This window comes from Phyllosticta citribraziliensis (genome assembly GCF_038025025.1).
Source record: "Phyllosticta citribraziliensis strain CPC 17464 chromosome Unknown J3D65scaffold_1, whole genome shotgun sequence".
Taxonomy (NCBI): Eukaryota; Fungi; Ascomycota; class Dothideomycetes; order Botryosphaeriales; family Phyllostictaceae; genus Phyllosticta; species Phyllosticta citribraziliensis.
The window spans coordinates 1,792,573-1,818,426 of record NW_027117338.1 but is presented as its reverse complement, the minus strand read 5'-3'; the positions used below and the strand labels follow the sequence as shown (position 1 = coordinate 1,818,426).

At 54.8% G+C, this 25,854-nt stretch overlaps 10 protein-coding genes across 10 annotated transcripts; 6 read left to right on the top strand and 4 right to left on the bottom strand.

Annotated features, from left to right (window-relative positions):
• Positions 1–1,711: 1,711 nt before the first annotated feature.
• Positions 1,712–3,049, top strand: J3D65DRAFT_28923 (uncharacterized protein). The gene is made up of 3 exons (XM_066795142.1): positions 1,712–2,425; positions 2,560–2,694; positions 2,901–3,049. Exons 1-2 carry the CDS (start codon positions 1,926–1,928, stop codon positions 2,672–2,674), a joined length of 615 nt encoding a protein of 204 aa, XP_066659875.1. The 5' UTR covers positions 1,712–1,925; the 3' UTR covers positions 2,675–2,694; positions 2,901–3,049.
• On the bottom strand, positions 2,771–4,417 carry J3D65DRAFT_28814 (uncharacterized protein). The gene is made up of 2 exons (XM_066795135.1): positions 3,615–4,417; positions 2,771–3,173 (listed from the first exon to the last, which is right to left on the bottom strand). The coding sequence occupies exons 1-2, from the start codon at positions 4,056–4,058 to the stop codon at positions 3,006–3,008; spliced, it is 612 nt and encodes a 203-aa protein (XP_066659874.1). The 5' UTR covers positions 4,059–4,417; the 3' UTR covers positions 2,771–3,005.
• A 4-nt stretch (positions 4,418–4,421) lies between these two features.
• J3D65DRAFT_563964 (uncharacterized protein) lies at positions 4,422–7,495 on the top strand. The gene is made up of 2 exons (XM_066797592.1): positions 4,422–5,381; positions 5,443–7,495. Exons 1-2 carry the CDS (start codon positions 4,803–4,805, stop codon positions 7,042–7,044), a joined length of 2,181 nt encoding a protein of 726 aa, XP_066659873.1. The 5' UTR covers positions 4,422–4,802; the 3' UTR covers positions 7,045–7,495.
• Positions 7,496–7,715: 220 nt separating this feature from the next.
• On the top strand, positions 7,716–9,130 carry J3D65DRAFT_643632 (CRAL/TRIO domain-containing protein; the record flags this gene model as incomplete). The annotated part of the gene is made up of 2 exons (XM_066802096.1): positions 7,716–8,527; positions 8,698–9,130. The coding sequence occupies 2 exons, from the start codon at positions 7,716–7,718 to the stop codon at positions 9,128–9,130; spliced, it is 1,245 nt and encodes a 414-aa protein (XP_066659872.1).
• Positions 9,131–9,726: 596 nt separating this feature from the next.
• Positions 9,727–12,990, bottom strand: J3D65DRAFT_610213 (uncharacterized protein). The gene is made up of 3 exons (XM_066798783.1): positions 12,585–12,990; positions 10,391–12,485; positions 9,727–10,322 (listed from the first exon to the last, which is right to left on the bottom strand). The coding sequence occupies exons 1-3, from the start codon at positions 12,835–12,837 to the stop codon at positions 10,211–10,213; spliced, it is 2,460 nt and encodes an 819-aa protein (XP_066659871.1). The 5' UTR covers positions 12,838–12,990; the 3' UTR covers positions 9,727–10,210.
• Positions 12,991–13,344: 354 nt separating this feature from the next.
• On the top strand, positions 13,345–15,395 carry J3D65DRAFT_28720 (UPF0016-domain-containing protein). The gene is made up of 2 exons (XM_066795127.1): positions 13,345–14,107; positions 14,164–15,395. Exons 1-2 carry the CDS (start codon positions 13,502–13,504, stop codon positions 15,103–15,105), a joined length of 1,548 nt encoding a protein of 515 aa, XP_066659870.1. The 5' UTR covers positions 13,345–13,501; the 3' UTR covers positions 15,106–15,395.
• A 569-nt stretch (positions 15,396–15,964) lies between these two features.
• J3D65DRAFT_610206 (Hydroxyethylthiazole kinase family-domain-containing protein) lies at positions 15,965–18,097 on the top strand. Its single transcript, XM_066798782.1, has 4 exons — positions 15,965–16,159; positions 16,223–16,399; positions 16,478–17,033; positions 17,179–18,097. Exons 1-4 carry the CDS (start codon positions 16,060–16,062, stop codon positions 17,909–17,911), a joined length of 1,566 nt encoding a protein of 521 aa, XP_066659869.1. The 5' UTR covers positions 15,965–16,059; the 3' UTR covers positions 17,912–18,097.
• J3D65DRAFT_673368 (U3 snoRNA associated-domain-containing protein) lies at positions 17,932–19,688 on the bottom strand. Its single transcript, XM_066803526.1, has 2 exons — positions 18,719–19,688; positions 17,932–18,668 (listed from the first exon to the last, which is right to left on the bottom strand). The coding sequence occupies exons 1-2, from the start codon at positions 19,663–19,665 to the stop codon at positions 18,107–18,109; spliced, it is 1,509 nt and encodes a 502-aa protein (XP_066659868.1). The 5' UTR covers positions 19,666–19,688; the 3' UTR covers positions 17,932–18,106.
• A 148-nt stretch (positions 19,689–19,836) lies between these two features.
• On the top strand, positions 19,837–21,479 carry J3D65DRAFT_28641 (uncharacterized protein). Its single transcript, XM_066795121.1, has 2 exons — positions 19,837–20,204; positions 20,310–21,479. The coding sequence occupies exons 1-2, from the start codon at positions 19,844–19,846 to the stop codon at positions 21,386–21,388; spliced, it is 1,440 nt and encodes a 479-aa protein (XP_066659867.1). The 5' UTR covers positions 19,837–19,843; the 3' UTR covers positions 21,389–21,479.
• Positions 21,480–22,241: 762 nt separating this feature from the next.
• J3D65DRAFT_643629 (putative beta-glucosidase L) lies at positions 22,242–24,907 on the bottom strand (the record flags this gene model as incomplete). Its single annotated transcript, XM_066802095.1, has 5 exons — positions 22,242–22,618; positions 22,728–23,298; positions 23,395–23,873; positions 23,945–24,278; positions 24,515–24,907. 5 exons carry the CDS (start codon positions 24,905–24,907, stop codon positions 22,242–22,244), a joined length of 2,154 nt encoding a protein of 717 aa, XP_066659866.1.
• Between the last annotated feature and the right edge of the window lie 947 nt (positions 24,908–25,854).

Below are 25,854 nucleotides of genomic sequence, written 5' to 3'. Positions count from 1 at the left end.
GTTTGTGTTATGCATTTTCGCGCGGCGGTGGCTCCATTTCTTTCGGGGTGTTGCGGTCACACGAATTTCGGGGGTACAGCGAATCTACGATAATGACGACTTGACGGTCGGTCGCGCCCCAGCTCTCTGGTCGACGATGCCCGGCCTGTCCCCTACCGGTTTCGGAAATACGACTACGGCGGCATTCAGCAGCTTCTCGAGAACGCCTGGCGCTCAGGTTTCAACCAACCGGCATCACAACCTCTACGGTTTTGTCTCCTCCATTGGGCCCGGAAAAGCAAAAAAGCGAAAAACTCTTTTAGGAGTTCTTGGACAGGACGGCCTCTGCACTCTTCGTCTCTCGCTCATCAAAATCCTCTCACTTGGAAGCACTCCAAACTACTGGTGCGTCCTCTTTGAACAGAGTCCTGTGGTGTGTGGAGGGAGCAAAAGCTTGTGTGGCAGGGAAAATCAACATGTCCACCACCTGGAAAAGTCTCCAGCCGGCTGCTACAACAACAAGAAGTATTCTCTCTCCTCTCCAAATCCACACCACAAAAATTCCATCCGTCGACTCAGGAGCTTCTTTCTAGAGACGTGCATACAGTCCCGGCGTCTATGAAACAATTCTGGCTTTTTTTCCGACCCCTTTTCTGGTTTTCCCTCTTTCATTCTTGCTTTGGTTCAATTCATGCTGCCTGTGTTGTTTGATCGTGCACTTTTTCTCTTCCCCTGTTTCTACTACAAGGTTGTGTGTGAGAGCGAATGAAACGGCAGTGGACGGGGTCCGAAGGCGGCGGGGATCCTGGTGGCTGGAGATTTTTGTGTGTAATGGAAAGGGGTTGCGAAAGGGTTTAAAGGGGCGAGGCCCGAAGGGTCCATCTGGGGCTTGGTGGTGGCGGTGGCTTGGGGACGCCAAAGGCCTAGCTTTACGGCTGGTTGTGGGAGGGAGGGAGGCGTTCCCGGCCTCGAAGGGTGATTGATGGAAGGGATGAAAGAGCAAAGTGGTATCGAGCGCATGGTTGAAAGGGCAATGCATGATTTTGCGTCACCACGGTTTTCGATGGGGACGATGGCATGGGACGAAGGTTTCTAGGAAGAGAGGGAAAGGAAATTCGGTGGCAGCTGGACGGACAGGTGGATTGATGGTTGGAGATGTTTGTGAGAACTACATCTTGCATCCAAACAGAGCCCTTGTCCCTCCCGGTCTCCCTCCGCTTCTCCTCGTGCCATACGACTACTGCCTCTCCCATCGCCGCATTCGGTAGGTGGGTTGGTCAAAGAGGGATGACGACTCTTGACGGATGACGGATGACGGACGACGAAGTGGGATGAAGAACTGAACAACTTCCACGGCGGAGAGAAGATTCTTTTCGCAACTCAAAACTTCTGTACGAGTACACAATATACACATGCAAAAATGCAATCTTGGTCTGCCCTTTCAAACACATACAACATCTTTCTCCTCTCCTTTTCTCTCTTTCTGCCTCTCGTATCTCAGCTGTCAGCGCCTCTGGTTCCGGTCAACCCTGCCTCCTCCTCGCTCGCAACGTGCCGAGCGCTAGCAGAGAAGATAGACGGACGACAGATGGCCGCCAACGCTTGCAGACGACCTTAGCACTCACCTATGTCAGTCAAACTACGGCGGCTAACAGGGCGAGCCCAGGCTAAACGGTAGACGATGGTAAGCGCGGGCGGGCATGTAGCAGGCAAGCAGGCATCAAGCAGGCGGACATACCTACCTAGTCTAGTACCTGGCGTGGACCACTACTACGTGCCCGTTGCAGTGGAAAGACTAGTGCGTCTGTCTCGCCATTCGTCAAACGTCTACATGATCAGAATTGCATCTCTCTCTCTCTCTCTCTCTCTCTCTCTCTCTCTCTCTCTCTTGCTCTTTTCTACCTCTTCCTTCGAGCCGACGAGTGGTGCATGAACGAGGGTCTCAAATGGCTATGTATGTAGCTAAGATGTACTACTGGACAAGGACTACAACCATAACCATCGTCGCATATACTTCGTCCCATCCACCCAACAAGTTTCCTATCAATTCCAATTTCCTCGCCGCACAAGCAGCCAGCCTAGCCAAAGAGATTGCGCGACCGCGTGCGAGCCAAAGAAACATCAATCGAGGCAGTAATAATCGAAGAGCAAAAGACGAGAGGCAGGATCGCAATTCACAAGAGGAAGAGGAAGAACCAAACAAAAAAAAGAGTGATGTATCACATTTTGTTTTTCCACCTCTCGGTTGGTGGTCGACGGTCGTGTTTCTTGCCTTTCAGCTCCGCGGTGTTTGTCGATCAATATTAATTTACTCGATCACTGGGATGATGAGAGTCCACCAGACGGACAGGCAGACAGGGCTGCATGTCGACCCTCACCCTGCTCTGCTTGCTGCCTGTGCAGCAGTGGCAGGGCAGGGAGCAGCTCGATCCGGGAGCGAGACGCGGTACGTTGTTGTCATTTTTGTCAGTCATCGTTACTGTGTGTATGTTTGACAGCGAAGGCGGGCGCCAGCCCAAATGGCTTTTTTGCTGCCTACAGGCTCTTGTAGAGTAACATTGATTGATATCATAAACGCAGTAACGACGGCCACCTTGTGCGGTTAGGCTGGGCGGCCGGCCGGCTGGCTGGTGGGTGGGTGGATTTCCCAACGACCCGCCCGCCAGACGTGATCTTTGTTGGTTTCCGCCACTAGCTACCTGCTCATCGGTGTGCGTGCGTGCGTGCGTGCGCGCGTGCGACGTGCGTGCTCGCGGACGGACGTGCCAGCCAGGCCGAGGGCAGTGCTACCCTGGGTGGGATGGTCTGTGGTTGTTGAAAGGCACAGGGCCGGAGGGCAAGGCAAAAATGCACCTCAGCAGCCAGCCCACCAGTCCCGGGTCCCACACGAGGAGAGCAGAGACCAGAGGGACGTGCGGTGTTGCGTGCGTGTGGTGGGTGGGCGTGGACGTGCAAGCCCTGTGGACTTCCTTTTTTTTTTTCGCCCTCGTTTTTGCCTGCCCTTGGTATCTGCTGGACGTGCTCGCTTACACTGCCCTGCCCTGTCCTGCCCGCTCTCGCTTGGGCGGCCGGGGTGGGGTGGAGTGTGGTGGGGTGAGTGGTACGGTGGTGACTTGTTGGCCATCTTTTCCCTCTCTTTCGCTCTCGCTGTCTCGCGAAAGCTTCTCCGCCGCCACCTTGGTTGGGCAGAAATCCTATCGACCGTCAGTCAAGCAGATTGTTGCTTTCAAAAGCGTGTGATGAGCAGGGGATGGCGAGTAGAAGATTTTTTTCCCCGCCGAAACGCATGGATCAGAGCGGACCAGCAGACGAGGAATGGACATGTTCCCGTCCGTCAATCCATCGGCCTGAGTGCGCACGCGGATAACGGCACAGCGTGTGCAGCCCAGCTGAGACTCGACTGAGAGGTCCAGAGGTCGATCCCGAGTCATGGCCCGCCGGGCTGGTGGCGTTTTCCTTTCCCCCGCCGTACTGCACCCACAAGACTTGTGAGCCGTACCCGCTCGGTGCCCTGAGGGAGTAAAGATGTTGCCAATGGTTGGTTGGAAACATGGACCGTCCGATCAAGGCGGCGGCCTGGCCGTGGCAGATGGACGTCCGGCTGCGTGGCTCCCGTCCATCGTGCATGTACCTACATAGGTGCGGTACGGTGCGTTGGCGTCCGTATCCAGATGGGGAGTGCGTGCTTGGTGTTGCGATTGGCGGTTCGTCATCAAACGGTACACAGCATCTGATACTACGTTGAATGTCGTGTTGCGATGGACAGGGCTCTCGGGCGTCGGTTGACCTGGCCATTTATTCACGTTGGAAATGATTTTGCTGACGGACCGTGGCCCTGGCATGCAGCACGTGGAGACGCCGGCGGCTGGGCTCGTGACAGAGGATGCCGTGATGTCGTCGAAGCCCGGGAAAGCATGTGCGTACAGCTGAGGAGGTGGATGACATTTGGACATGGCGCCGGGATGCGTGAGTGGACGAAAAGCTTCCACCTGTCCGGCCGACGGAGGTGACACGGCGTGGAGTTGGACCGGAACCCTGCCTTTGAATAGCAGAAGCGGCGCTATGGGGCGTTGTGACATGATGCGTGGAGCTGTACGTCGTCTTGTCGTGTCGAGGTGTTTTGCAGTGGTTGGCTGTCCTTTGTCATATTACACAAGCGGCAGAACTGCACGGCGAGAATGAACTGTCAACTCGGCACGTCCATGACACAGCAAACTGAAGGCAGCGCATGTCACGCTGGAGTGGAGTGGAGTGGAGCGGACGAGGTCGAGGTCGTGGGAGTTGGTCTGTCGTCAAAACAGCGTTTGGAAGCCACAGGGCGCTAGCAAAGGTTGACCGACACCATGATGCTTGCACCCGAAGGCTAGGCTAGGCTAGGAACCCGGTCGGTCATTGACGTCGGTGAGGTGTTGCACTACATTTGACGCATGCGATTCAGTTTGTTTTTTTCCATTTTATTTTCGAGCCAGACAGCAACCAGCTAGCCGCAGATCTCCAAGCCTCGAGCAAGCGTCCAGATCCGATCTGGCCTTAAACTGTTCGAGGAATGGTCTCTCTGTCCGCACCCCAGGCCCACTGTTTGCCGCCATGGATGCATGCTTAGCCTTAGGTCGCTTCGCTTGTTGGTTCTCTTGTCTCTTGAGTTGACTGCCCGCCGCCGAAGATATATTTCCTTGGCCAGCCTCAGGCATTAATGCGTCGTCACGTGACCGCACCCTCCGCTCCGCGCCGTCGCGTTTCCGTTTGGCGCCGCCGCGAAAAGTCACCTCCCACGAAAAACATTCCCGGTGCTATTCCCCAACCCCACGTCGCCATCGCTCTCGATGCGTAGCTTGTTGGGCTGCCATTCTTGCCTCTGGCCCTGTCTCCGCGCTATAGCACATCGACCTCTTCTCGCGCAACCGACCGCTCTTGTCCGCAACCGCCGTCTTCCCCGACTAGTCCTCTCCACGTCCAGCCGCCGCGGCTATGCTCAGGAACCGAGCACCTACAACTATGTTCCCCCAAAGCATTATGAGGAGAATTGGCACGCCTATGCAAAGGACGAGGTAGCCAACGACATCGACGAGGAGGCGCTAGACGACGATGCAGATCCGGACAAAGTCAAGAGAAAACCAATGAGGATCAAATTGGAAGGAGCCGAAAAAGAGTTCAACTACAATGGACCAGTCAGCGAAACTGTGCGGAGAAATGTGAAAAAAGAATTGTCGTGGTTGAGCGAAGACCCCAAAAAAGTAGCAGATCATGTTTTGAAGCAATTGAAACGCGGAGAAGAGGAAAAGGCCCTAATGAGTGTGCGTGAGATGAGTTCGAAGATGGAATGTGTGGTAGCGTGGAATCACATCATCAACCATTTCATGAGAAAGAGCTTTGACAAGCTCGCCCTCAAAGTCTTTAACGAGGTTTGCGACCACCACCACAGCGTTTGGCGACTCCATTGGCTAACGTTACGCCTACTTTCAGATGAAGAAACGTGGACAAAGACCAGACTACTTTACCTATTCCCTCGTCCTCATCGGCATCTCCAACAACATGGATAAGTCCCAAGCCCTGACCAACGCCATGGCCGTCTACTATGCCATGTCTGCTCCGAACTCGCCCAAAAGACCAACCATCCTCCACACCAACCTCTTCCTCAAGGTCTGCGCCAAGGCCAAAGCCTTTGACCAGCTCTGGGCCGTTGCAAGTCAGATTCCTGACACCGGACCTGGCGCGGCAGACGGTGCTACGTACTCGATCATCCTGAACGCATTGAAGGACGAATCGGAACGCACAATGATCGACGAGAGCACAGAAGATGGCCAGAGGAGGCGGGATCAGGCAATTCTTGATTCTCGAAAGATTTGGGCGGACATTGTGTCCAAGTGGCGAGCACATCAATTGCAAATGGACGAGGCTTTGGTCTTGGCCATGGCCAGAATTCTTCTGAGTGGATCTCGGCCTCGATATCACGACGAGCTGTTCTCGCTTGTCGAGCAGACAATGGGAATTCCCCGCATGACGCCTCGTATTTCTTCCGAGCCAGATCCTGCACAGACGAGGGCGATTGGTGCTTTCAACGTGCCTCTGAATGGCACGACCAACCACAACATCGCCCCGGGCCACGAGTTTGATTCTGTGAGCCCGCCTAGGGCTGTTGGAGGGAGACAAGGAGAACACTACGTCAAGCCCAGCAACATCACCCTCACACTGCTCATGGAAGCCAGCCTGAAGACCATGTCCAAGCAGGCGGCCGACAACTATTGGAGCGTTCTGACCACTCCAGAAACCCATGGAATTGAGCCAGACGAGCCATCGATTCGCGGTTACTTGCGGGTTCTGAGGGTTTTCAGGTCGTCGGCAGACGCTCTTCAACTCGTCAAGACACACTTTGTCCACGGCAATTTGAGAATCACGCCCGCCATCTTCCGCATCGCTATGAGCGCGTGCACACGCGACGCAAAAAACCAGAACAGCCTTGATTATGCCACAGAGCTTTTGCAGTTGATGGAACGGATGTTGCCTGGTACTGACATCACCACTGTTGGCAGCTACATGTCGCGAGTCTTTGATGCAGAGGAAGGCATCGATGTGCTCAAGGGACTCGAGCGAGTTGAGCCCACATATCGCTATATACGAGATATGTTGACCTACGGCAAGTACAACGGATCCAGCATGGACGAACCAAAAAGGCAGACTGCATTCGACGTATTGAGGCGCATGGTTGCTTGCTACGACAGGCTCATCAACAGAGTCGAAGCCCCTCGGGACAAGCTCTCGGAGTTGTCGAGCAGGAAGGCAGAAATTTCAGCGTTTATCACCAGAGCCTTTGACAAGCAAATGGTCAGGAGAGGGATGGACCCTGAGCTAGTCAAGGGGCGGACAAGGGAAAGGGAACAAGGAAGAATAGGGAAGCAGCGGCTCAAGCAAGGAGTCGTAAGGGCGGAGAAGCCAGCGTTCAGGGGGGAACCGCGACCGTACCAACGTGAGGATTGGAAGGCAGATCCTCAAAAGAGCAGAAGGCAGGATATCGTTGACCGCAAAAGGTCCCGGGCCTGGAAAACAGAAGAAGAGGGTGGATGGTGAGAGATTCAGATAGGGGAGCCTGCACATAGGCGCTCTGCTCGAATAAAGATGTGACGGGTCCAGTTTTTCTTGCTCCCTGGAATAGCATCGTCTCGTCACGATTAGCCGATATCGAGGGTCAGTGACGGAGGCCGGTTTTCTGCCGGGCGGCTTCGTCTGGCGCCAGCCAATGGGTGGTTCACGTTGTGTAGCCCTTATTTGCATCGATATGCGCGTGCCTCCTATTCTGGCCCAGATTGCACGCTCAGACTCGTGCATATCCCTTTGAGAGGGTGTTGACGGAAATTCGTCGGAGGCCGGAAATTTGTCCTGGGCCTTTGGAACATTCGGAGTCGGCTGCTGGAGGCGCCAATGGGTGAGAGAGTACTGACTGAGGTTGAGATGCAGATGGATATTGAGGACAGATCTGGATGGTGGCATTGGATCGGACATGGCCTTGGTTGGATCTAGGTATAGAGTTCCTGAGGTAAGGTCCAGTCCCCGTCCTGCGGTACGGGTCGCCGCATCCGAGCAATGAGGCCCGTGCGGCTGAGTAATCGTACGAGTCATGCCCGGGCCCTGGGTGGCTGCCGCGCTTGTCTCGCGTCCCCGAGCTTCCAATGCTCCAGTCTACCTATAAGCTCCTTGCCTGACGCCTTTCTTTTTTGTCCCGACATCCTCTCGTTGCGAAAATGGACTCTCAACCCGAAGACAAAGTCGCCGCCAGCAAGCCTGCAGACACAATGGCTGCCGCCGAATCTACAGCTCCCGTCATCACGGACGTGACCAACGCGCCGACTGCTACGACCGCGTCTGATGAGCAGAAGGACGACACGCCCGCCACGACCGACAAGAAGGATGGGACTGCTGAGAAGCCTACCATTGAAGCCCCTACAGCTTCTACTGAAGGTGAAAAGAAAGAAGAAGCTGAGCCAATCAAGGCCGAGGAGGCTTCCGCTGGCGACGTCAAGCCCGAAGAGCCCAAAGCGGAAGAGTCCAGGACCGGAGAATCCAAGGCTGAGGAGCCCAAGGCGGAAGACAAGCCTGCAGCTGAAGCTGCTGCCGGTGCCGAAGAATCCAAGGCCGACGCGCCTGTGGCTACCGGTCCCGTCTGGCCTGAACTCGCTGCCGACCACCCCCTCTCGAAGTTTCTCGCCGACTTGCCTGAACTTCTCAAATCCACCCAGTACGACGAGGTCTACGGCATCACGCTCAAAGAATCTGGCGACTTTCACACCAAGCTCATCCTCCAAAAGTTCTTGCGCGCAAACTCAAACAACATCGACAAAGCCAAGGATCAGTTGAGGGAGACTCTCGAATGGCGTCGCGAGTTCCAGCCCCTCGAGGCCATGAAGGCTGGCTTTGACAAGAACATCTTCAACGGTCTGGGCTACATCATGGAGATTGAGGGCGTCCCGGAGAGCACAAACAAGAAGGACATTGTCACCTTCAACGTGTACGGAGCTGTCGAGGACAAGAAGGCCACCTTTGGCAATCTCGAGGGGTAAGTCGCAAATTTTTTGCTGAGAGCCAATATCGCACTTACGGGCTTCCTAGATTCCTTAGTTGGAAGGTCTACTTCCGCGGCTTTGGAATCGGGAAAGCTTACACGCAGTGGATAAGTTCTTCCCTCTTTTGAGAACCGGCGTCGCTAATGGTTATTCGTTTCTACAGATTCATCCGCTGGCGTGTCGCTCTCATGGAGAAGGGAATCGCAAAGCTCAAGCTCAACGAGGCTACCGTGCCCATCCCAGACTTCAACCAGGGGCCTGACCCATACCAAGGCATCCAGGTGCACGACTATCTGAGCGTCTCTTTCATTCGCCAGGACCCTCACGTCAAGGCAGCCTCGAAGCGCACCATTGAGCTCTTTTCCAAGGTCTACCCAGAGACGCTTTCGCGCAAGTTCTTCGTCAACGTGCCCGTCGTCATGGGCTGGATGTTCACAGCCATGAAGGTCCTCCTTCCCAAGGAGACTGTCAAAAAGTTCACCGTCCTCAGCTATGGCAACCAACTCGCCGCTCAGCTCGGTGACGGTGTACCCGAGGTCTATGGCGGCAAGGCCGGTACGCTCAACGACGTTGCTGAGCAGACGCTTCTGGAATGAGCTGCTCCCAGCGACGATCCATCCACGAGACACATGCCACATGAATCGCGCAGCGTGATTGCAGCGTACAGGCAAACAGCGACATTGGCATCGACCTAGGCCCCCGGGGCTTTTTTTTCTTTTCACAGCTCTCAAGGCATTGTTTGTTACTTCGCGCGTTTAGATACCACGGACCGAGAGGGGACCCTAATATTGGGGAGGCAGCGATCCCTTTCTCTGGTTTCTTCTTCTTGGACTTTCTTCCTCTCCCCCGCTTCAAAATACTCCCCATTTCTTCTTGTCGTTTCTTCTTGCCCTTCGCATAGCGGTCGTCGGCCTTGTCGCGTGGAGATTTCTTTGAGTGGCCATGGTGGTGGTGATGGCGGGAAATATGGATGACTAGATCATGCCATGAGGTTTCGCTCTCTGTTCAGAGTCGAGATGGGCTCGGGCATGTATGTAGCAACAGTGCAGTGGCCGAACACATGAGGACTGGAAATAATGGAAGGGATGGTACCACACAGGAATTGGGGTTGCAGGTATGGCTTTCTGGCCCATCACGCCGTTCAAGTGAATACTATCCAAATCAAATTCGTTCTGGATCAATTGACCTGTATGTGCGACTGACACTGCCCGCCTAGCCCCTTCTCAGCTATTTGGCCTCTTCCCAACGACAACAACTACGGGGAGAGCGAAACTCGAGAGCGGACACAACGAGTAGCAACAAACCATCATAAGAATTGCTTCATCGGCCAAAGAAGGCTGGTTACCGTACGGTGGTGACCATGTATCTATCTAGGTATGTAGTAAGAAGATCACCACCACATCAACGCCTGGAATGAACGAGCCCAAGAAACGGTGACGCGCCCGCCCTCCTGAACGTAAACGCCTGCCTTGTAGGTGCCTGGAGAAGACGGCGTTTGTCACTTGCGCCCCTGTCCATCAAGAACTGATTGAATCTTTGCTCTCCGCACACCAACCACGCGCAAGCCACTGGACGCCCGAGCAATGATAGAAGCCGCCAACCATCCATCCCACCAGAACCCAGATTCTTAAATCGTAAAGCTAGGAAAGTATAGTACAATGCAGGTCTGCGGGCGGCTATTCTGCGGGCACCTCGCTCGGCAGACGGCCCAGCTTCTCGTCGACCTTGCGCTTGTAAAAGTCGCCGATCTCCAGGCCCTCGAAGACGTCGGGACGGCCCGTATTTGCCCTGTTGGAAAATGTTTGTTAGCCTCATCTCTTTCATAGAATATTGGTGGGGGACGCAGGGGAGCATACTTGTCATAGATGAAGCACAAAGTCCTCACTCGGTCCTTGAGCGCGACAGGATCGCGGCGGTGCAAGACATCGAGGTCGGCCTCGTCCGCCTCCTTGATGCGCTTCCAGGGCTGCTTGCCTCCGCCATAGATGCGGAACAGGGCAATGAGCTGCTTATCTTCTTGATCCGTCCACGGGAAGCGCTTCCGCTTGTTGCCTGCGGCGGTTACTGGAGGCAACGCCGTGCCCTGCCGACGCGCCAGGCGGCTCACGACGTCGACGTCCTCCACGACCGTCTCGTCCCCGTTGTCCTCGTTGCCGTCGGTCTGCCCCCGGGTCGATGCGAGACTCGTAGCTCGTCGCGGGGCGCGCGTGATGCGTCGACGCTTCGCCGGTGCTTCTCGTCTCCGACGGCCGGCCGTTTGCCGCGGGTCTGTCTCGAATTCGTCGTCCTCTTCCTCCTCTTGCTCTTCATCAGAAACGCGCCGTCTTTTCGCTGGAGAAGTGCTGGGCGCCCCGGACCTTTTGGCAGGGGATTGTCGGATCACATCCTCGTCAAAAGAGACCTTATGTGCATCTGGTTGGCGGTCGAATATCGATTTTGTCTTTTCCTTTTCGCTCTGGACCCGATTGATGTTCTCCTTGTTTTGCCGCTCCATCAGACGGATCTGATCCATGAAGACTTGCTTTGCGGCATATGGTGGCGGCTCTTGTATCTCTACGGCAGTTGCAGAGATGTCCTCTTCTTCGTTCGCAATCAGCTGCCACTCGTCTTCAATTTCCTCAGCACGCGGCGCGCGGGGCTGGCGGTTTTCGGCGGCAGTTGCGGCTTCTTCTCTCGCTCCACCCCCTGACAACCGATCGACCTTTTGCTTCAATTTCTGCAAAACAGATATCACGCCTGGAGCCGTCGAGGCAAATTGGCTCTGTTGTTTTGGTGGAGGCTCTGGGTCCGCGGGCTGGGCCTGAGGAGGGAAATTGGAAGTTTGTGTTGTCTGCCTGTCAATTGGGTCGACGTGTTCTTGTAGCGCGCTTTGGACTGCTCTTATCCCTCCAAAATGTGAGATTTCGGCCTCAATCTCCTCATTGCGTCTTGAGACCCACTCAAGGAGCTGGGTGATGAACCGACTCCACGGGAAGTTGGCTTCTAATTGTTCAAAATCGACATCTTCTGCAGTGTCTGATTCCGGTAGGCAGGCGCGGAGTTCATCGACTCGTTTGTGGACCAAATCCTCAACCGCCTTTGGTAAACCCTCCTCGGCTGAGTCGAGACCGAGCACCTCCCATCCGCGCAAAGAACGGTGCTCGGCGTCAAAGCCGTAGCCTTCTTCATTTGCCAAGAAAAACGTTTCCAAGATATCTTGTTGGGGCCAGAAGTCTTTCTTGTCTTGATTCTCGAACAGGACGCGAATTGCGCACTGAGTTCTGATTTCGAGACCAAGTTCATATAAAGCATCATTTGCCCGCGTCATGGAACCGTCGTCTGCGCCGTCTTCATCGCTGGAAACAAAATCGCGCGGGAAAGTGTCGTCTAGCAGACGTAGAATGTCATACGTCCTACTTGTCTCGCGCTCAATGTCTCTCATTCGTAGCGCCAGCAGGGCTAGATTTGCCTTTTGCAAGATTGGATCGACCCGGAGAGGGAGAGGCTTTCCGGTGTTTGGAGCAGGTGTTTGTCCGGCGAAGGCAGCTTTCACAACGTCACTCCTGACATACTCTTTCGCCCCAAAGATCTCGCACGATCTTTCAAATCGTTCGATGCGCTTGGATAGTACCCGATTCACAGCGGAGCCTGGCTTCCTGAAATCAGAGTAGAGATTGCGCAGTTCGGTTTGGGAGGCACTTTCCGGGGCAATCTTTTCAAGGACCTTGTTTGCGTCTGTGTACAAGTCTCCGAGAGAATCGACCATGAGCAACACGTCCAGGTCGGAAGGAGGATGAAGTGTTTCGGCGGATGTTGAGGCGATGGAGGCAGCACCTGGCGATCCCTCTGCTTGATAGTCGGCCGCGGATTGAAAGATTTGGATTTCCTCGAGGTTGGGGTGGTCTTCAGTAGCAGGTAGTTCGGAAAGGCCCCGTTGTTGGAACCCTGCATCCTCTTCGACCGTTGGCAGCTCTGTCGCCGTCTAGTCAGCCATGAACCGCTTGCGACTGATGCCGATCGGATGGTAGACTGAAGCATGTTGTGATGCTTTTGCAGCTCTCAGACACTCACCGCGCACTGCACCAGCTTGCTTGGCCGTTCTTCGAGAAGTTCGGGACGCGCCTTCGGTGCTCAGGGTGCTTTCGAGACTGGCAGCGCGCGCTTGTCCGCGCGTTGTCCTGTGAGGCGGTGACGTTTGTCGCGTGGAATTGATGTCCTGGCTGTTGGCTCGCATGGCACGCGGGCTGGCGTTGGCGGCGGCGGCTGAGGTCGGCTGCGGGGTGCGGCGGCTCGAAGAGCGCAGTCCTCTGGCCTCGACGACCATGATTTCAGATTTGTCGCATTCAAGATGTCGTGAGCGTGTAGTTGGGCGCAAAGGGAATGTCGCGGGGAGGCGTCTTTGGTGGAGTTGCTTGGCGATGACCAAACTGACTCGTGAGATAAATTCACGTCGCGCCCGGCAACAGTGCACGTGATGGCGTTTTGCCTCAGGAACCAAGGACGGGACTGGGACTCAGGTCAAGCCACGCCCATGGACAGCCGGCGCGGTGGTGAGGTAGGCAAACAACACCTGGCGCCAGGCCAGCAACTCTAATTCCCCGACCGTCATTGAGCGCTCGCCAGGTGCGGACAGGCCTGAGCTCAATCACTTTCAGCAGCCCCTTGCGCACCATGCCCTAGACGTTACGTGTAAGCCCCTGCACCGCCTCACGAACCCATTCGTCCACGGCCAAACCCACCCAGCCCGTTGTCCAAACCTCAATGCCACACCAACCCGCCGTCAAAGGCTCTCAACATTCGTCTTTTGCCTCTGTCAGAGGCTCCGACTGACGTCCGCTCCTTTAGTCCATCCTGCCCTGCCACTCTTCGTCGTCCGTCGTTTGAGCTTGCGCGCGGCACAGTTACGTCAGCGACGAAGCCGACTCTTCAACACTCTACCCCTTACCAAGCCTCGCTCCTACCGGAAACCATCATTCGCACAATCCAGCATGATTTTGAGGAAGAGCCAAGTTGGCTGGCTGTTGCTGCTCTTGCCCGCACTGTCGTCTGCTGCCGCCATTGGTGCAACCGATGAGGATACCAACCTGAACCTACGTGGCGGTACCGCCAAAACCGGCTCTGTCGCCCCCGGAAAAGTCGACGTCGCGGACAGCGTCAAGCCAGCCGAAGATGGCCGCCCGCAATGGGGGCCTTTTGTTTCGGACAAGGACAAGCCGAAGAAGATGTCGCCGGGTGTCGTAGACGTTGGCTCCAAGGGAAGCTCCGATAGCCTCAGCGACAGCGTGCTCGGAGACCAGAAAGAAGTATCGTCAGATATCGCCGCGGGAAAGGACAGCGTCATGGACGACCCTGACCATGTGGGTCCTAAGAAGGGCACAACAGGTACTGAGGGTGGAGTATCGGAAAGGAACAAGAAGCACAAGGCGCTTGAAAAAGAGCTGGGAGGAAAGCTCGAAAAGGTTCCCGTTTCTCCAGACGAGGCGAGACCCATGTCGACCGAAGAGCAGGAGCGTCTGGGTGTGGAGGTGGTTGACGAGGAGCTGGATGCTTCCTCCACAGCGGAATCCAAGGCCAAGGGCGCTGTCGGCATCCAGGTATATTATGATTCAGTCCGATATGGCACTGAGCTCAGGCTAATAATACATGGCAGAAACCATCGGACCTCCCTGATAGTCCTCACGGCGACAGCGGGTCCTCAAACCCGGTCATCCCGAGCATGCCCAAGGACGACAGTACTGGATCCAAACAGAAAGCCTCCAAACTCAGTTCGACCGGCTCTGAACCCGAAGAGGAAACGATCATCCATCCTGGGGACTCGTTCTTACTTTCCTTCACCATGATTCTGTTCTCAGAAGTTGGCGACAAGACGTTTCTTGTGGCTGCCCTCATGGCCATGCGCCATCCGCGCGTCCTGGTCTTTTCCGCAGCCTTTTCCGCTCTCATCGCCATGACCGTTCTTTCTGCTGTCCTTGGTCACGCAGTGCCGACACTTCTCCCGAAGAAACTCACCAGCGTCGCAGCAGCTCTGTTGTTCTTTATCTTTGGTGCAAAACTTCTCCGCGAGGGTTTCGCCATGAGTCCAGAAGAAGGAGTCGGGGAAGAAATGCAAGAAGTTGAAGCAGAGCTCGAGGAAAAGGAACAGGTTGCAAGCAAACGGCGACGTTCGTCAGTGGATCCCTATATGCTGGAAGCTGGACGCGGGCGCCAATCTCGCTCCCGAAGCCGTCTTCCGACGCACCGCAGCCCGTCATCTTCACGCTCTCCCTCCAACTCCCCCTCGGGAGCATCAATGGAACGCGTTCTTGGCGGACTCAACAATCTCTTTTCGTTGCTACTCAGCCCAGCGTGGGTACAGACGTTTGTGATGACTTTCCTCGGTGAATGGGGCGATCGGAGTCAAATTGCAACCATTGCAATGGCAGCTGGTCAAGACTATTGGTGGGTCACTGGTGGAGCCATCAGTGGTCACGCTGTCTGCACTGGAGTCGCGGTTGTGGGAGGCAAAGCAATCGCGGGTCGCGTGAGCATGAGAGTTGGTGAGTATCACACTGACAAGCTCCAAACTCCATCATTCCAAGCTGACTTTATCTAAAGTGACCCTCGGCGGTGCATTTGCGTTCCTGGTCTTTGGCTTCATCTACGGATTTGAAGCTGTTTTCTACGACTAGATAAGAAAAAGCTCACCCCCTTTCCAGGGCGGTAGATTGGTTTTTCTTCAAAAAAATAATCTCAGGTTTGGTGGAATTCTCTGCGCCCAGAATGACCCCCAAATCCCAAAATTTCTCTTCTTCCCGGTCTTCTCAGTTCTCAGTATTGTAGGAATAACAGTTTTAAAAAGATTTGGCTACCAGGGTGGGATTCAGGGCGGGCATGGACTGGTGTGTTGGTGAGACAATGGGCAAGAACTTTGCGTCAGGCAGGGCATGGATGGTCTGGCGTATCAAAACGAATTGGGATAATTCCCTCGTGGTTCGATCGAGGCAAATCAACGCTTCACCAACTACCTAGTGATCTTCATGAGGCTGGTCACAGACTCCTGAAGCCATTGAACGAAGTGATACCGAACAACATCAGCAGGCTGTCGCAGTGATGATGAAGGAATACTTCGTGGCATAAGGGCATCAACCTCATCCTCTGATGCAGTGAGAATGACAGATCACTGTGGCCTGGTTCAAAAGAGACGTATTGATCTGCAGCGTTTCTGAACTGAAAGATGGTTATGGTAATCCATTCGATAGACGATAGTGTGACCCACGAGAGTCCTCAAAGTCTCAAAATGGATTGGATCATATTGAACGGTTCACCACCTTCTGATTCAATGAATATTACATTGCGCGATAAACTTTCCAATGTGGTCAATCGAGACGTGTGTGGGAAGATACTGGAAGTCGTGGCCGCAGCCCAAGGCGAGCCGTGTCTGCCCCACCGAAACCGGCATCTCATGACGAATTCACCATGGTGGCAGCAACCAGGCATTGCTCATACCACCAATCCAGCCGCAGAAAACAGGTGGTTAAAGAAAGCAAAAGTTTGCACCCCAAGCAACATGGCGGTCGACTACTCGGTCTATCTCGTCACGGACAACACGCCCGCAATCCTGCGCAGCAGGGACTTGGTCGCCATTGTAAAAGCTGCAGTCGAGGGAGGTTAGTTAGGCACAATGATGAAAAAATGCTGGTTTGGAATGTGCTGATTTGATGGTCGGGCAGGCGTCACCATTGTCCAGCTGCGTGACAAGACAAGCGACACGGGGGACCTCATCCGCATCGCCAAACAGTTGCACGAGGTCACCAAAGCGCGCAACGTTCCTCTTCTCATCAATGACCGTGTCGACGTTGCTTTAGCTGCTGGAGTCGAGGGTGTGCACATCGGGCAGGATGATATTGGTGAGCATCTCTTCTTGTCGACATTTGTCACGTTTTGGATTTCCACATATCTGACTACATGATTCTTTTCACATCCAGACCTCGCCAGCGCTCGAAGGCTCCTTGGCCCAGATGCAATCATTGGTGTCACGGCCAACTCAATTCAAGAAGCCGTCACGGCGGCCGAAGGAGGAGCAGACTATCTCGGCTTGGGCACCGTCTTTTCAACCTCCACGAAAGAGAACACGAAGTCCATTGTTGGCACCGCTGGCTTGCGCGAGATGCTCTCCGCACTGTCGACCTGCGCCGCCCCTTCCGTATCCACTGTCTGCATTGGCGGCATCAACGCCTCCAACACGCAGCGGGTGTTGTACCAGTCTGCCGCGCCCTCGAAGCAACTCGACGGTGTTGCGGTTGTGAGCGCGATCATTGGCGCTGATGACCCATTCAAGGCGGCGCAAGAGTTGAAGCGCCTGGTTGAGACGCCGCCAGCGTTTGCCGTCGAGCAAAAGACACCTGTAGGCCTGGAGAAACCGGATGTCATACGGATGGAAATTCCTCCAGTCCTCAAGGCGCTGGCTGATCTTACGCCTCTCTGCCATAACATGACGAATATGGTTGTGCAAAATTTTGCTGCCAATGTGGCTTTGTGCATGTAAGTCTACTACATTGAGTCCTAATTGACGGTGGACGAGAAAGAGGTGGAGATGTCGTCCCCTTCTCGAGCCTATCGTCTGGAGTACCAAAAGCCCCGAGCTCTACTGCTAGTATGACACTTCTCACTGACCCCCTAACCCCAGCGGAGCCTCTCCAATCATGTCAAACAACGGTTCGGAAGCGCCCGACCTCGCCCGCCTCGCCGGCGCCCTCGTCGTCAACATGGGCACCGTGACGGACGAGGGCCTGAAGAACTACCTCTCTGCCCTCCGCGCCTACAACAGTGTCGGCGGACCCGTCGTCTTCGACCCCGTCGGCGCGGGCGCCACGACGCAGCGCCGCACCGCCGTGCGCACGCTGCTAGCCGGCGGCTACTTCGACCTGATCAAGGGCAACGAAAACGAGATCCGCACTGTGGCTGGCACCGCTGGCGATATCCAGCAGCGTGGCGTCGACAGCGGCGCCAGCGCGATGGGCCTGCGCGAGCGTGCTGCCCTCGTGCGCGACTTGGCCCGTAGAGAGCGCAATCTGGTTCTCATGACGGGCGCTACGGATGTGCTGTCGGATGGGGAGCTAACGCTGGCGATTGGAAACGGGCACGAGTATCTAGGCGCCATCACGGGCAGTGGTTGTACGCTGGGAACGACGGTCGCAGCGTTTTTGGTTGCGGGCAAGGAGCAGAAGATTGTGGCGGCGCTGGCCGGTGTGCTGCTCTTTGAGATTGCGGCGGAGAGGGCGGCGAAGAGGGAGGATGTCAGAGGCCCTGGTACCTTTGTCCCGGCGTTTTTGGACGAGCTTTATGCTATTCGGAAGGAGACGTTGGAGGGGAACCCGACTTGGTTGGAGGCCGCGAAAGTAGCGACAGTCACTTTCTAGGCCACCATCCAGAAAACATTCCTCGAATGGCGCAGGTTGATTCTTTAGATTTGAGCTTCATGGGCCGCAATTACAGCCATTGGATACATATCCCATTTTTCTGCGAAACTCAGTCGACCCATGTCACATAGCTCGCACATGGCCCATGTCGCTTGAACGCCCTCCGAAACTCCATAAAGATTTCCATCTGCCCCCCTAGTTCCTCAGAAATCCGCCTCCGGTCTTCTTCCTTTCCGGACCACCAAAGCCCTTCTTTCCCTTGGCTGGCTGTGCTCTTCTACCCGCCAGCCATTGGTCCCTCATGTTCTTGCTCTGGTTGTTGACCTTGGGCGGCAGTTTCTTGTTGCCCTTCTCCAACACGTGCAGTCTGACCGGACCCTTCTTGATATCCTTCGCAGGCTTCTCGTCCAAGAACTTCAAGTGTTTGTTGAGTTTCTTCCTCTCACCCTCCTTTTGACCCAGACCTGTCGCGCGCTCCGCCGGTTCAGGGGTAGGCGGCCTCACAGCAGGGGCGGCCGCGAGCAACTCATCGGGAAGCAGATCGGGGATGTTTTGCAGATTGTAAGCGGGCTTGGACAGAGCGGCAGGATTGGAGGCCGTAATTGTGGTGCTGGAAGCGACGTCGGCAGGAGGGCTATCATCCTCGGGTTCAAGCTTCGATTCGGTTTCCTTCTGCTTCCGACGCTTGGAGGCTGCGGCTTGCTCTCGCAGACGCGCTTCACGCTCCTGGCGTTTCCTCTTGGCGGCGGCCTCTTGTCTGGTATAATGTCAGCGAGCTGGATTTCAAACGAGTTTGGGACAACATACTCCTTGACGGCTTTGGCCGCATCCTCCTCTGCGGCGCGAGCTTGTTCGCGTGCAGAGCTAGCAGTGACGGCTTCTGGAGCCTCATCCTCACTGTCCTCATCCGCAGAGGACGACGGAATCTCAGTCTTCTTTGGCGGTTCCGGCGCTGGCTCTGGGACCGCTGGAGGATCCTCGCTTCCAAAGCGAATGATCCTCGGTTTGTTTGCCACCTTGGAGGGCTCAGGCTTGGGGGTCTTCTCCTCCTCACCCTCATCAATGGTCTGAGAAGATATCAATCTGGACGGCTTCGAGGGCGTGTTTCTTGCAGCTCGACCACGGGGTTTGGGTGTGACAGATGCGGGAGTTGGCCGTGCGGAACCACGAAGAGTGGGACGAAGAGTTGTCGCGGGCGTTGCGTAAATCGATTCATCGTCGTCGTCATCCGCCGGAGTACTATAGATTGACGCGTCGTCCTGGTTGCCATCCTGTTGCTCTGATGTCTCTTTCTCCCGTGGGGTCTCTGCGCTAGCTTTGCCCTTCTTATCCGCCTGGTTTGGTGTGACCACTTGCTCCAGGAGAGAATTGTCGCTTCTTCTCGGACGACCTCGACCTCTCTTTGGTGTCTCGGAGGAGGGCTCAGAGGTCTTGGTGGTTTGTGTGTTTGGTGTCGACTGCGGCTCCTCGCGGGCTAAGAGAGAAATCTTGGGAGTTTCCAGCTCTTCCTCGTCTTCCGAAGACTTTCTCTTCTTGTTGTTGCGCGTAGGCGTGCCATTGGGAGTGTCGTCTTGGAACCTTTTCCGCGCAGAACGAGTAGCCGAGCTTGTAAGAGGGCTGTTTGTGTCGGCGCCACTGCGCGTTGCTACCATGGCGGCTGCTTCGTCGTTTGAAACTGCGGTAGGCGTCTCGGAAGACTTTGAAGGCGAGCGAGTCAGCAAAGCGCGGGCGCTGTGGACGACGCGCGAAAACATGGAGGCCCGTTCTGCGTTGACCCACCAAAAAAAGTCCCGAGCTCTCAAACATCTGGGCGAAGAAAATCTCTTACCGCCCGGCAGAACGGACTATTAGAATCTCCGTCTCCGTTGACCGGCCCGACTGCACCCGGATTCAGAACCAGAGCCGATCTTGACTTATCAACGTCACCGAAACATGCTCCGCCAACAGCTCCATCGCGGATTCTTAAGGAATTTTCCAACGCCTGTCAATGCAGTCCAGAGGACCTGCCTGTTCTGTCGTTTTGAGAACCCAGAACGTGTTGTCTACCAACAGCGCGGCTATGCTCTAAAAACGCCCAGAAGAGCACCAAGAAAAGTGCCGGTCCGACGTGGTTTTCCAGTTGGGCCAACAGACTATGGCGAATCATCAAAGGATGCCGCCACCACTTTGCTGGAGACTGTTGACTTTTCCGTCGTTGGCAATGCTATGAAGGAGCGGATAAGACCTATCCTCCAAGCCTTCACCGGTGCAACTCAACCACAGGCCAGCAAAAAGATTGTGCCCGAAGCAGATCGTAAGTCTTGGAATCCTCCGCATAGATGTGAAAAATTTCCATCTCTGTGCTGTGGGAATTGATTTGAGGCACGGCCGCATTTCTAACGCCTGCAACCCCATTTAGACCACCAAATATCACTGCATGAAATTTACACCGTTGCCCGCTGTCTTTCATTCCCGCATCAGCCGCAACTTGCGCGTCAAGTCGGAAAAAGGCTGTTGTTTGCCCTTGCTGCCAATGGGAATAAGCAGGCAGTCGTGTTCCTCTTGCAACGCGCAAACGAACAGGGCCGTGGCCTGGAGGTCAAAATCATGAACTCGATGGAGCTTGCTCCCGTCATGACCCAATTAGACTTGCTCGCTCAAAGGAAGGATCCGCAAGCAATGATGCTATCCGCGGAGCTTACTCGCAGTCGAGGCCAGTTGGACCGCGCGATCAAACTCGTGCAAGAAGTATTGCAGCTCGAGCTACCCGAGGCCTCAAAACCAGAGGCCACATCGATCTTCGGCAAGAAAAAGAAGAGTATCAAAGACCAGTGGCTTGAAGCGTCCGAAACTTTTTACAAGACGACCGCTTGGATGGCGCTCGGGCGATATCTCCAAGAGAAAGGGAACCGTGCAGGCGCAATTGAAGCCTATGAAAAGGCAACCCAAGGCGGCGATGAACCGGAAGCGCATGCCAATCTCGCAGCACTCGAAGCCGCGAGCGGACGGAAATGGAGCTTAAAGTGGTTTGAACACACGTCGCAAGCAGCACGCGCAGGCGGTGTCAACGAGATCTTCAACCTGGGTGAGCTGTACGGTGCCCGGCTTGACGAAATCTCAGACCAAGAGGTTCGGAGGAAAATAGAGGAAATGCAGGCAGAAGACTTGAAACCGACATTCCGCATATTCAATCTCACGACAAGTCAGCGCAGAGAAATTCTGTCTGGCGAGACACCGCCTCCCGATGTCCCACTCTACGCATTGCTGGATCAATCTCGAGTCGTAGGCAACCCACCAGAGGACAAGATCATGACGGTTCAGTTTAATTCTCGCGTTGGAAAGGCACTGGAATGGCTGAACGTTGTATATGGAGTTCACGAAGAGGCGCCGTATGCACTCACGCAGGTGATCCGATCCCGAGTTACCTTCCCAGATCCTCTTGAATCAAAGCAGTCACCCGAAGACTCTGATTCATCTAATATCAAGAGGACCAATTAGATGAGAATCTGCACTCTCGTGTCATAGGCATTGCTCCAGATCCTCAAGAGGCACTTGTTCTCCAAGAGCAATTTGCGTCCTTGATGTTATATATGACAACCAATTCCTTGTCTACGACATTGTGCTTCTCTTCCACCAAGATCACAAGGACCGTGCCAAGGGTCTCGCGCAGACACTCGAGATGCGCATTAGGAGCGAAACCGGGTGCTTTGCACACCATCTTGCAAGGGTCAGTGACATGAACCCGATCCAACCTTCGTGAATCCGCCTCATGGAACAAGATTCAAGGCTGCCGCAGCCTCATAACCTTCAACAAAGCCTTGCGTGGCTTCGGCGCGTTCGGTCACCTACGGTATCGATTCCGATGTCGACTGGCAAATTGGGATCGGTATGATGGCTTGTACTGCACAACCCTCGTACAGTACAGCCACTGCGGCAATATAGACAGCATAGAAAGGGGCCTGTCGTTGATTGTAGGATAGAGCAACTACAAGCACTAGCAGGGATAAGCCTGCAAACTTTAGCAACAAAATCAAGGGTGGTACGGGGGAGGCTCTACTTGAACATCACAATCAGCCACAGTCGACTCAGCTACTCCTTCAATGTGTCCCGCGGGCAATGATCATCGTCATTTGTGAAGTAGAAACAACCCTTTCAATATCTACAGCAGCAGTGGCGCCCGATTACACACAAATTAGACCTCACTGTACTGCCATCCCCTAGAATTAAACTGCAAATACCCTGCTCGTAGGTAGGCTATGAAAAAAAAAAAAAAATTGAATCAGGAGACAATTCACAAGAGGAAGTCCATCCGAGAGCGAAAAGCTCAGGATGGATAGAATTAGAACGAGCCCTACTGAACAACGAAGCCACCCTGCAGCTTCCTGTCCCTAGAGCTCGAGCCGACAACGAACCGATGCTCGCCAGGCGGAATGACCCACTGTTGCCGCGGCACGTCCCAGTAACTGGCGTCTTTCTTGCGGACGACAAAGGTCGCAGTGCCAGCCTGGCCCGGCGCCAGTTTGACCTTGTCGAAGCCGCGGAGCTGCTGGACAGGCGAGTCAGGCGCTGAAGGTGGCAGCGATAGGTAGAGCTGGGCGACTTCGGCGCCAGCGTAGGGCCCAATGTTGGTGATTGTGCAGGTGATAACGGCGATGGTGTCGTAGAGGCCAGCAGGCATGGCGGTGGCTGGCTGGATGGCCAGGGCTGAGTATGTGAAATTCGTGTAGGCTGGTACGGCAGGTTAGCTCTTCTGTGTAGAATGGAATCGTTTGATATCTTTGTTCCCCCACTTTTTTTGCCTCTTATAGGGTTGGTTTTGGAAGCGGGAAAGACTTACACAAGCCGTAGCCAAACTCATATCGCGGCGTGATCCCCATCTTGTCGAAATGCCTGTAATCAATATACAGCCCCTCCTCATAGCTGTCCACCATGCTTGGCTCAACGGCCACGTCGCCATAATCCACCCGCGACTTGCCAATCGTAAATGGCAGCTTTCCGCTGGGGCTGTAGTCGCCGAATAGCACGTCAGCCAGACTGCTCCCGCTCTCCTGACCAGGCAGGCCAGCCCAGACGACGGCCACAACGTTCGGGTGCGACAAGATGGATTCGAGCAACATGGGTCCAACGCTGTGGATGACCACGATGACGGGTTTTCCACCGGCAGCTGCGGCGACTGCGACAACAAGCCCGTTGCCATCGTGGTAGGGGTCGAGGTTGATACGATCTCCGGCGTTGCCTTCAACAGTGATGTAGGCTTCGCCTGAGTTGGAGTTGACGAAGACAATCGACATGGACGCGGCGGCGGCGGCGCCTGCTGCGGCATTCTTGTCGTCTGTCGTTGATGGAATCACATTTGTTGTGGTTCCACTGAGGCGATTACGAATACCGCTTAGAGGGTCAATGAGATACTGCAAATGAGCGCGTTAGAGGAATGGCCTTTATTAGCGTCGTATAACGAAGCGGAGCTGAAAGCCAAGTTCAGGGAGAAGTCAGTCTGCACTTACGGGGAGTTCAACGCTGCCAGAGCCCCACCCCATAGTCAACGTGCCGTTGTTGCAGCCCTTATCCTTACAGGCGTTGAGACCGTCCGGATTCGTGATCGCATCGGATCCTATTACAGCGATGCTCCCGCCACTTGGTCTCAGCGGAAGTGTGTTTCGGTCGTTTTTGAGCAGGATGATGCCGTCCCTCGCTACCTGTCTTGCAATTTGACTGTGAGAGCTCTGCACATTGGGCCCTCCTGTGCCGCCGGTCCAGGAGTTGAAAGTTACGCGCGGGTAGTTCTGGTCCTGTTGCAGCTTGTACCAGCCGGCGAGAATTCTCGTAACCATGTTGTCCAATCTTGTCTGGGGTACGGTGCCGTTCTTAACAAGCTCGGTGAGCGATGGTCCCCAGTAAATGCTGCCCCCGTTGTAGTCTGTCCCTGGCATTGACATGTCCAGGCCGGTCAGTGCAGACTGGACTGAAGAGTGCTGAGCATTCCCTGGACCACAGTCAGAACAAAGATCCAATATCAAACAATGGGGCTCTACTTGCAATCCGACATAATGTAACCCCTAAAATCAAGATCGTCTTTAAGCAGCGCATTCAGGAGCTTGTCGCTTTCGCAAGCCCAGGTTCCATTGATCTTGTTGTAGGAGCACATCATCGAGGCCACATCAGCAAGGACTGAGTCTGCAAATGGCCACATGTACAACTCGTGGAGAGTGCGGTCGTCAATGTTCGATGACATCGTTTCGCGGTTCTTTTCCTGCTCGTTGCCCACGGGATGCTTAGCGCAGGCCTGCACTCCTGATGATTGCAAGCCCCTGATTGTTTGTTGCATCAGAATGCCGGACAAATAGGCGTCGTTGGTGAAACCCTCCCATATTCGGCCACCTTCCGGAATCTGAGGCGATCGTCATCGAATGCTTCTTGGGAGGAATCAACAAGCGGACGCAAAACAGAAAAAAAGGCACGTGGCAAGCAAATAGGGAAAGGGGATTGCATGGTGAGCCTGATGTTGGAAATAGCAGATTAAAGCTATTGTTCGCCGAAGGAGTCCAGAGCCTCCAACTCCAAGGGCCTCGGAAAATTGCAAAGATATGCCCAAAATTTGACACGGAACGAAGCGTTCAAACCCACCTTACCAAGAGCCCCTCCCACAGGGCTTAGCTGAACATGAATTCCCAGAGCTCTCGACTCCTCTCCCATAGCAGCTCCCCTTTGATAGACCAAGTCCTTGTCCCACGTAGCGCCGGCGTGAATGCCTGCTGGAAAAGCAGTGGTTCCTTGGACAAATCTGACTCCCAGTGGGCCGTCTTGCAAACAAAGACTTGGTAGGCCGATTTTTGGAACAGGGGGGGTGTTACCGACGCATGGCCCCTTCTGCCATCCGATACCAGTGACGATACCAACTTTCTCTTCGACAGTAAGCCCTTGGAGTGCCGAACTCGCTTTGGCGTAAGAGGTGGTCCAGTCTAAGACGGCGGCATCTCCCAGGAGAGCAAATGCCAGTAAGGTGAAGAAGCATGACATGGTCTCCAGAAAACCGCGGGTCCGATCTCGTGGCATGAGGAGTCGACGTCGAGTGAGCAAGGCGGTTGATATTTGTATGTCATCATGGGCAAATGGGACCCTGGCGTAGATTACCCGTTTGGACACTCGCAAGACATGCATCTGTCACACTGGCGCCAGCTCCACCGTTGTCCTTGACCCCCGCTGTCAAGGAGATGCCCGTCTAGAATGGGGCGCCATATCAAACCAGGAATGTTGGCCCACCTTCCACAGGTCTGCTTCTAGAGATCGAGTGGATGGGCGAAAAGGCGACGGCCCGCCGACACTTGGCAGCGGAATGCTCAAGGGTTTCTGATGGATGTACCCCGCAACTCGCATTGCAGGCAGGTTATACGACGACTATCAGATGATGCTGCGTGGCCCAAAACAAGAGAGAGCAGCTGTGTTTGCAATACAGGGGAGTTGTTTTTGTGTTGCAAAGCGTCCCGTCATCGAGCGAGGCTAACCCTTGTTTGGAAGCTGAGCATTTAAAGTTTAGCATCTTGACTCGGAGGAACATCGTCTCGGCTTCCGATGGGCCTCGACTCGCGTGGAGCTGTGCTGCGATTTGCGGTCTTTGTTCAGCAGTGTTGGCTACACACAGCTAGGAAAAGGACGGTAGAAGCCAGAGCATTGGAGAAGCATTGCGCCGTTGGTGGGCCTTGATCATAACAAGGTCCAGTGGCATTGTTTGACAAGCCATGCCTGCAATACCGTGTCTATTCGCCCCTATTCAACTACCGGTTCTTGGTGAGTCGACGCCAAGGCGATGGCGCAGCGTCGCCCTAGTGTGGTGATGCACATGATGTGTCGTAGGAAGCTCCCTGTTGCTGAACAGGTGAGAAGGTGTGTCAGCCTCAGAAGGAAAAGCTCCGGAAGAAACCAATAGCGGTAGCCCAGGGACGTGGCATCTAGTAGGCCCTCGTGTC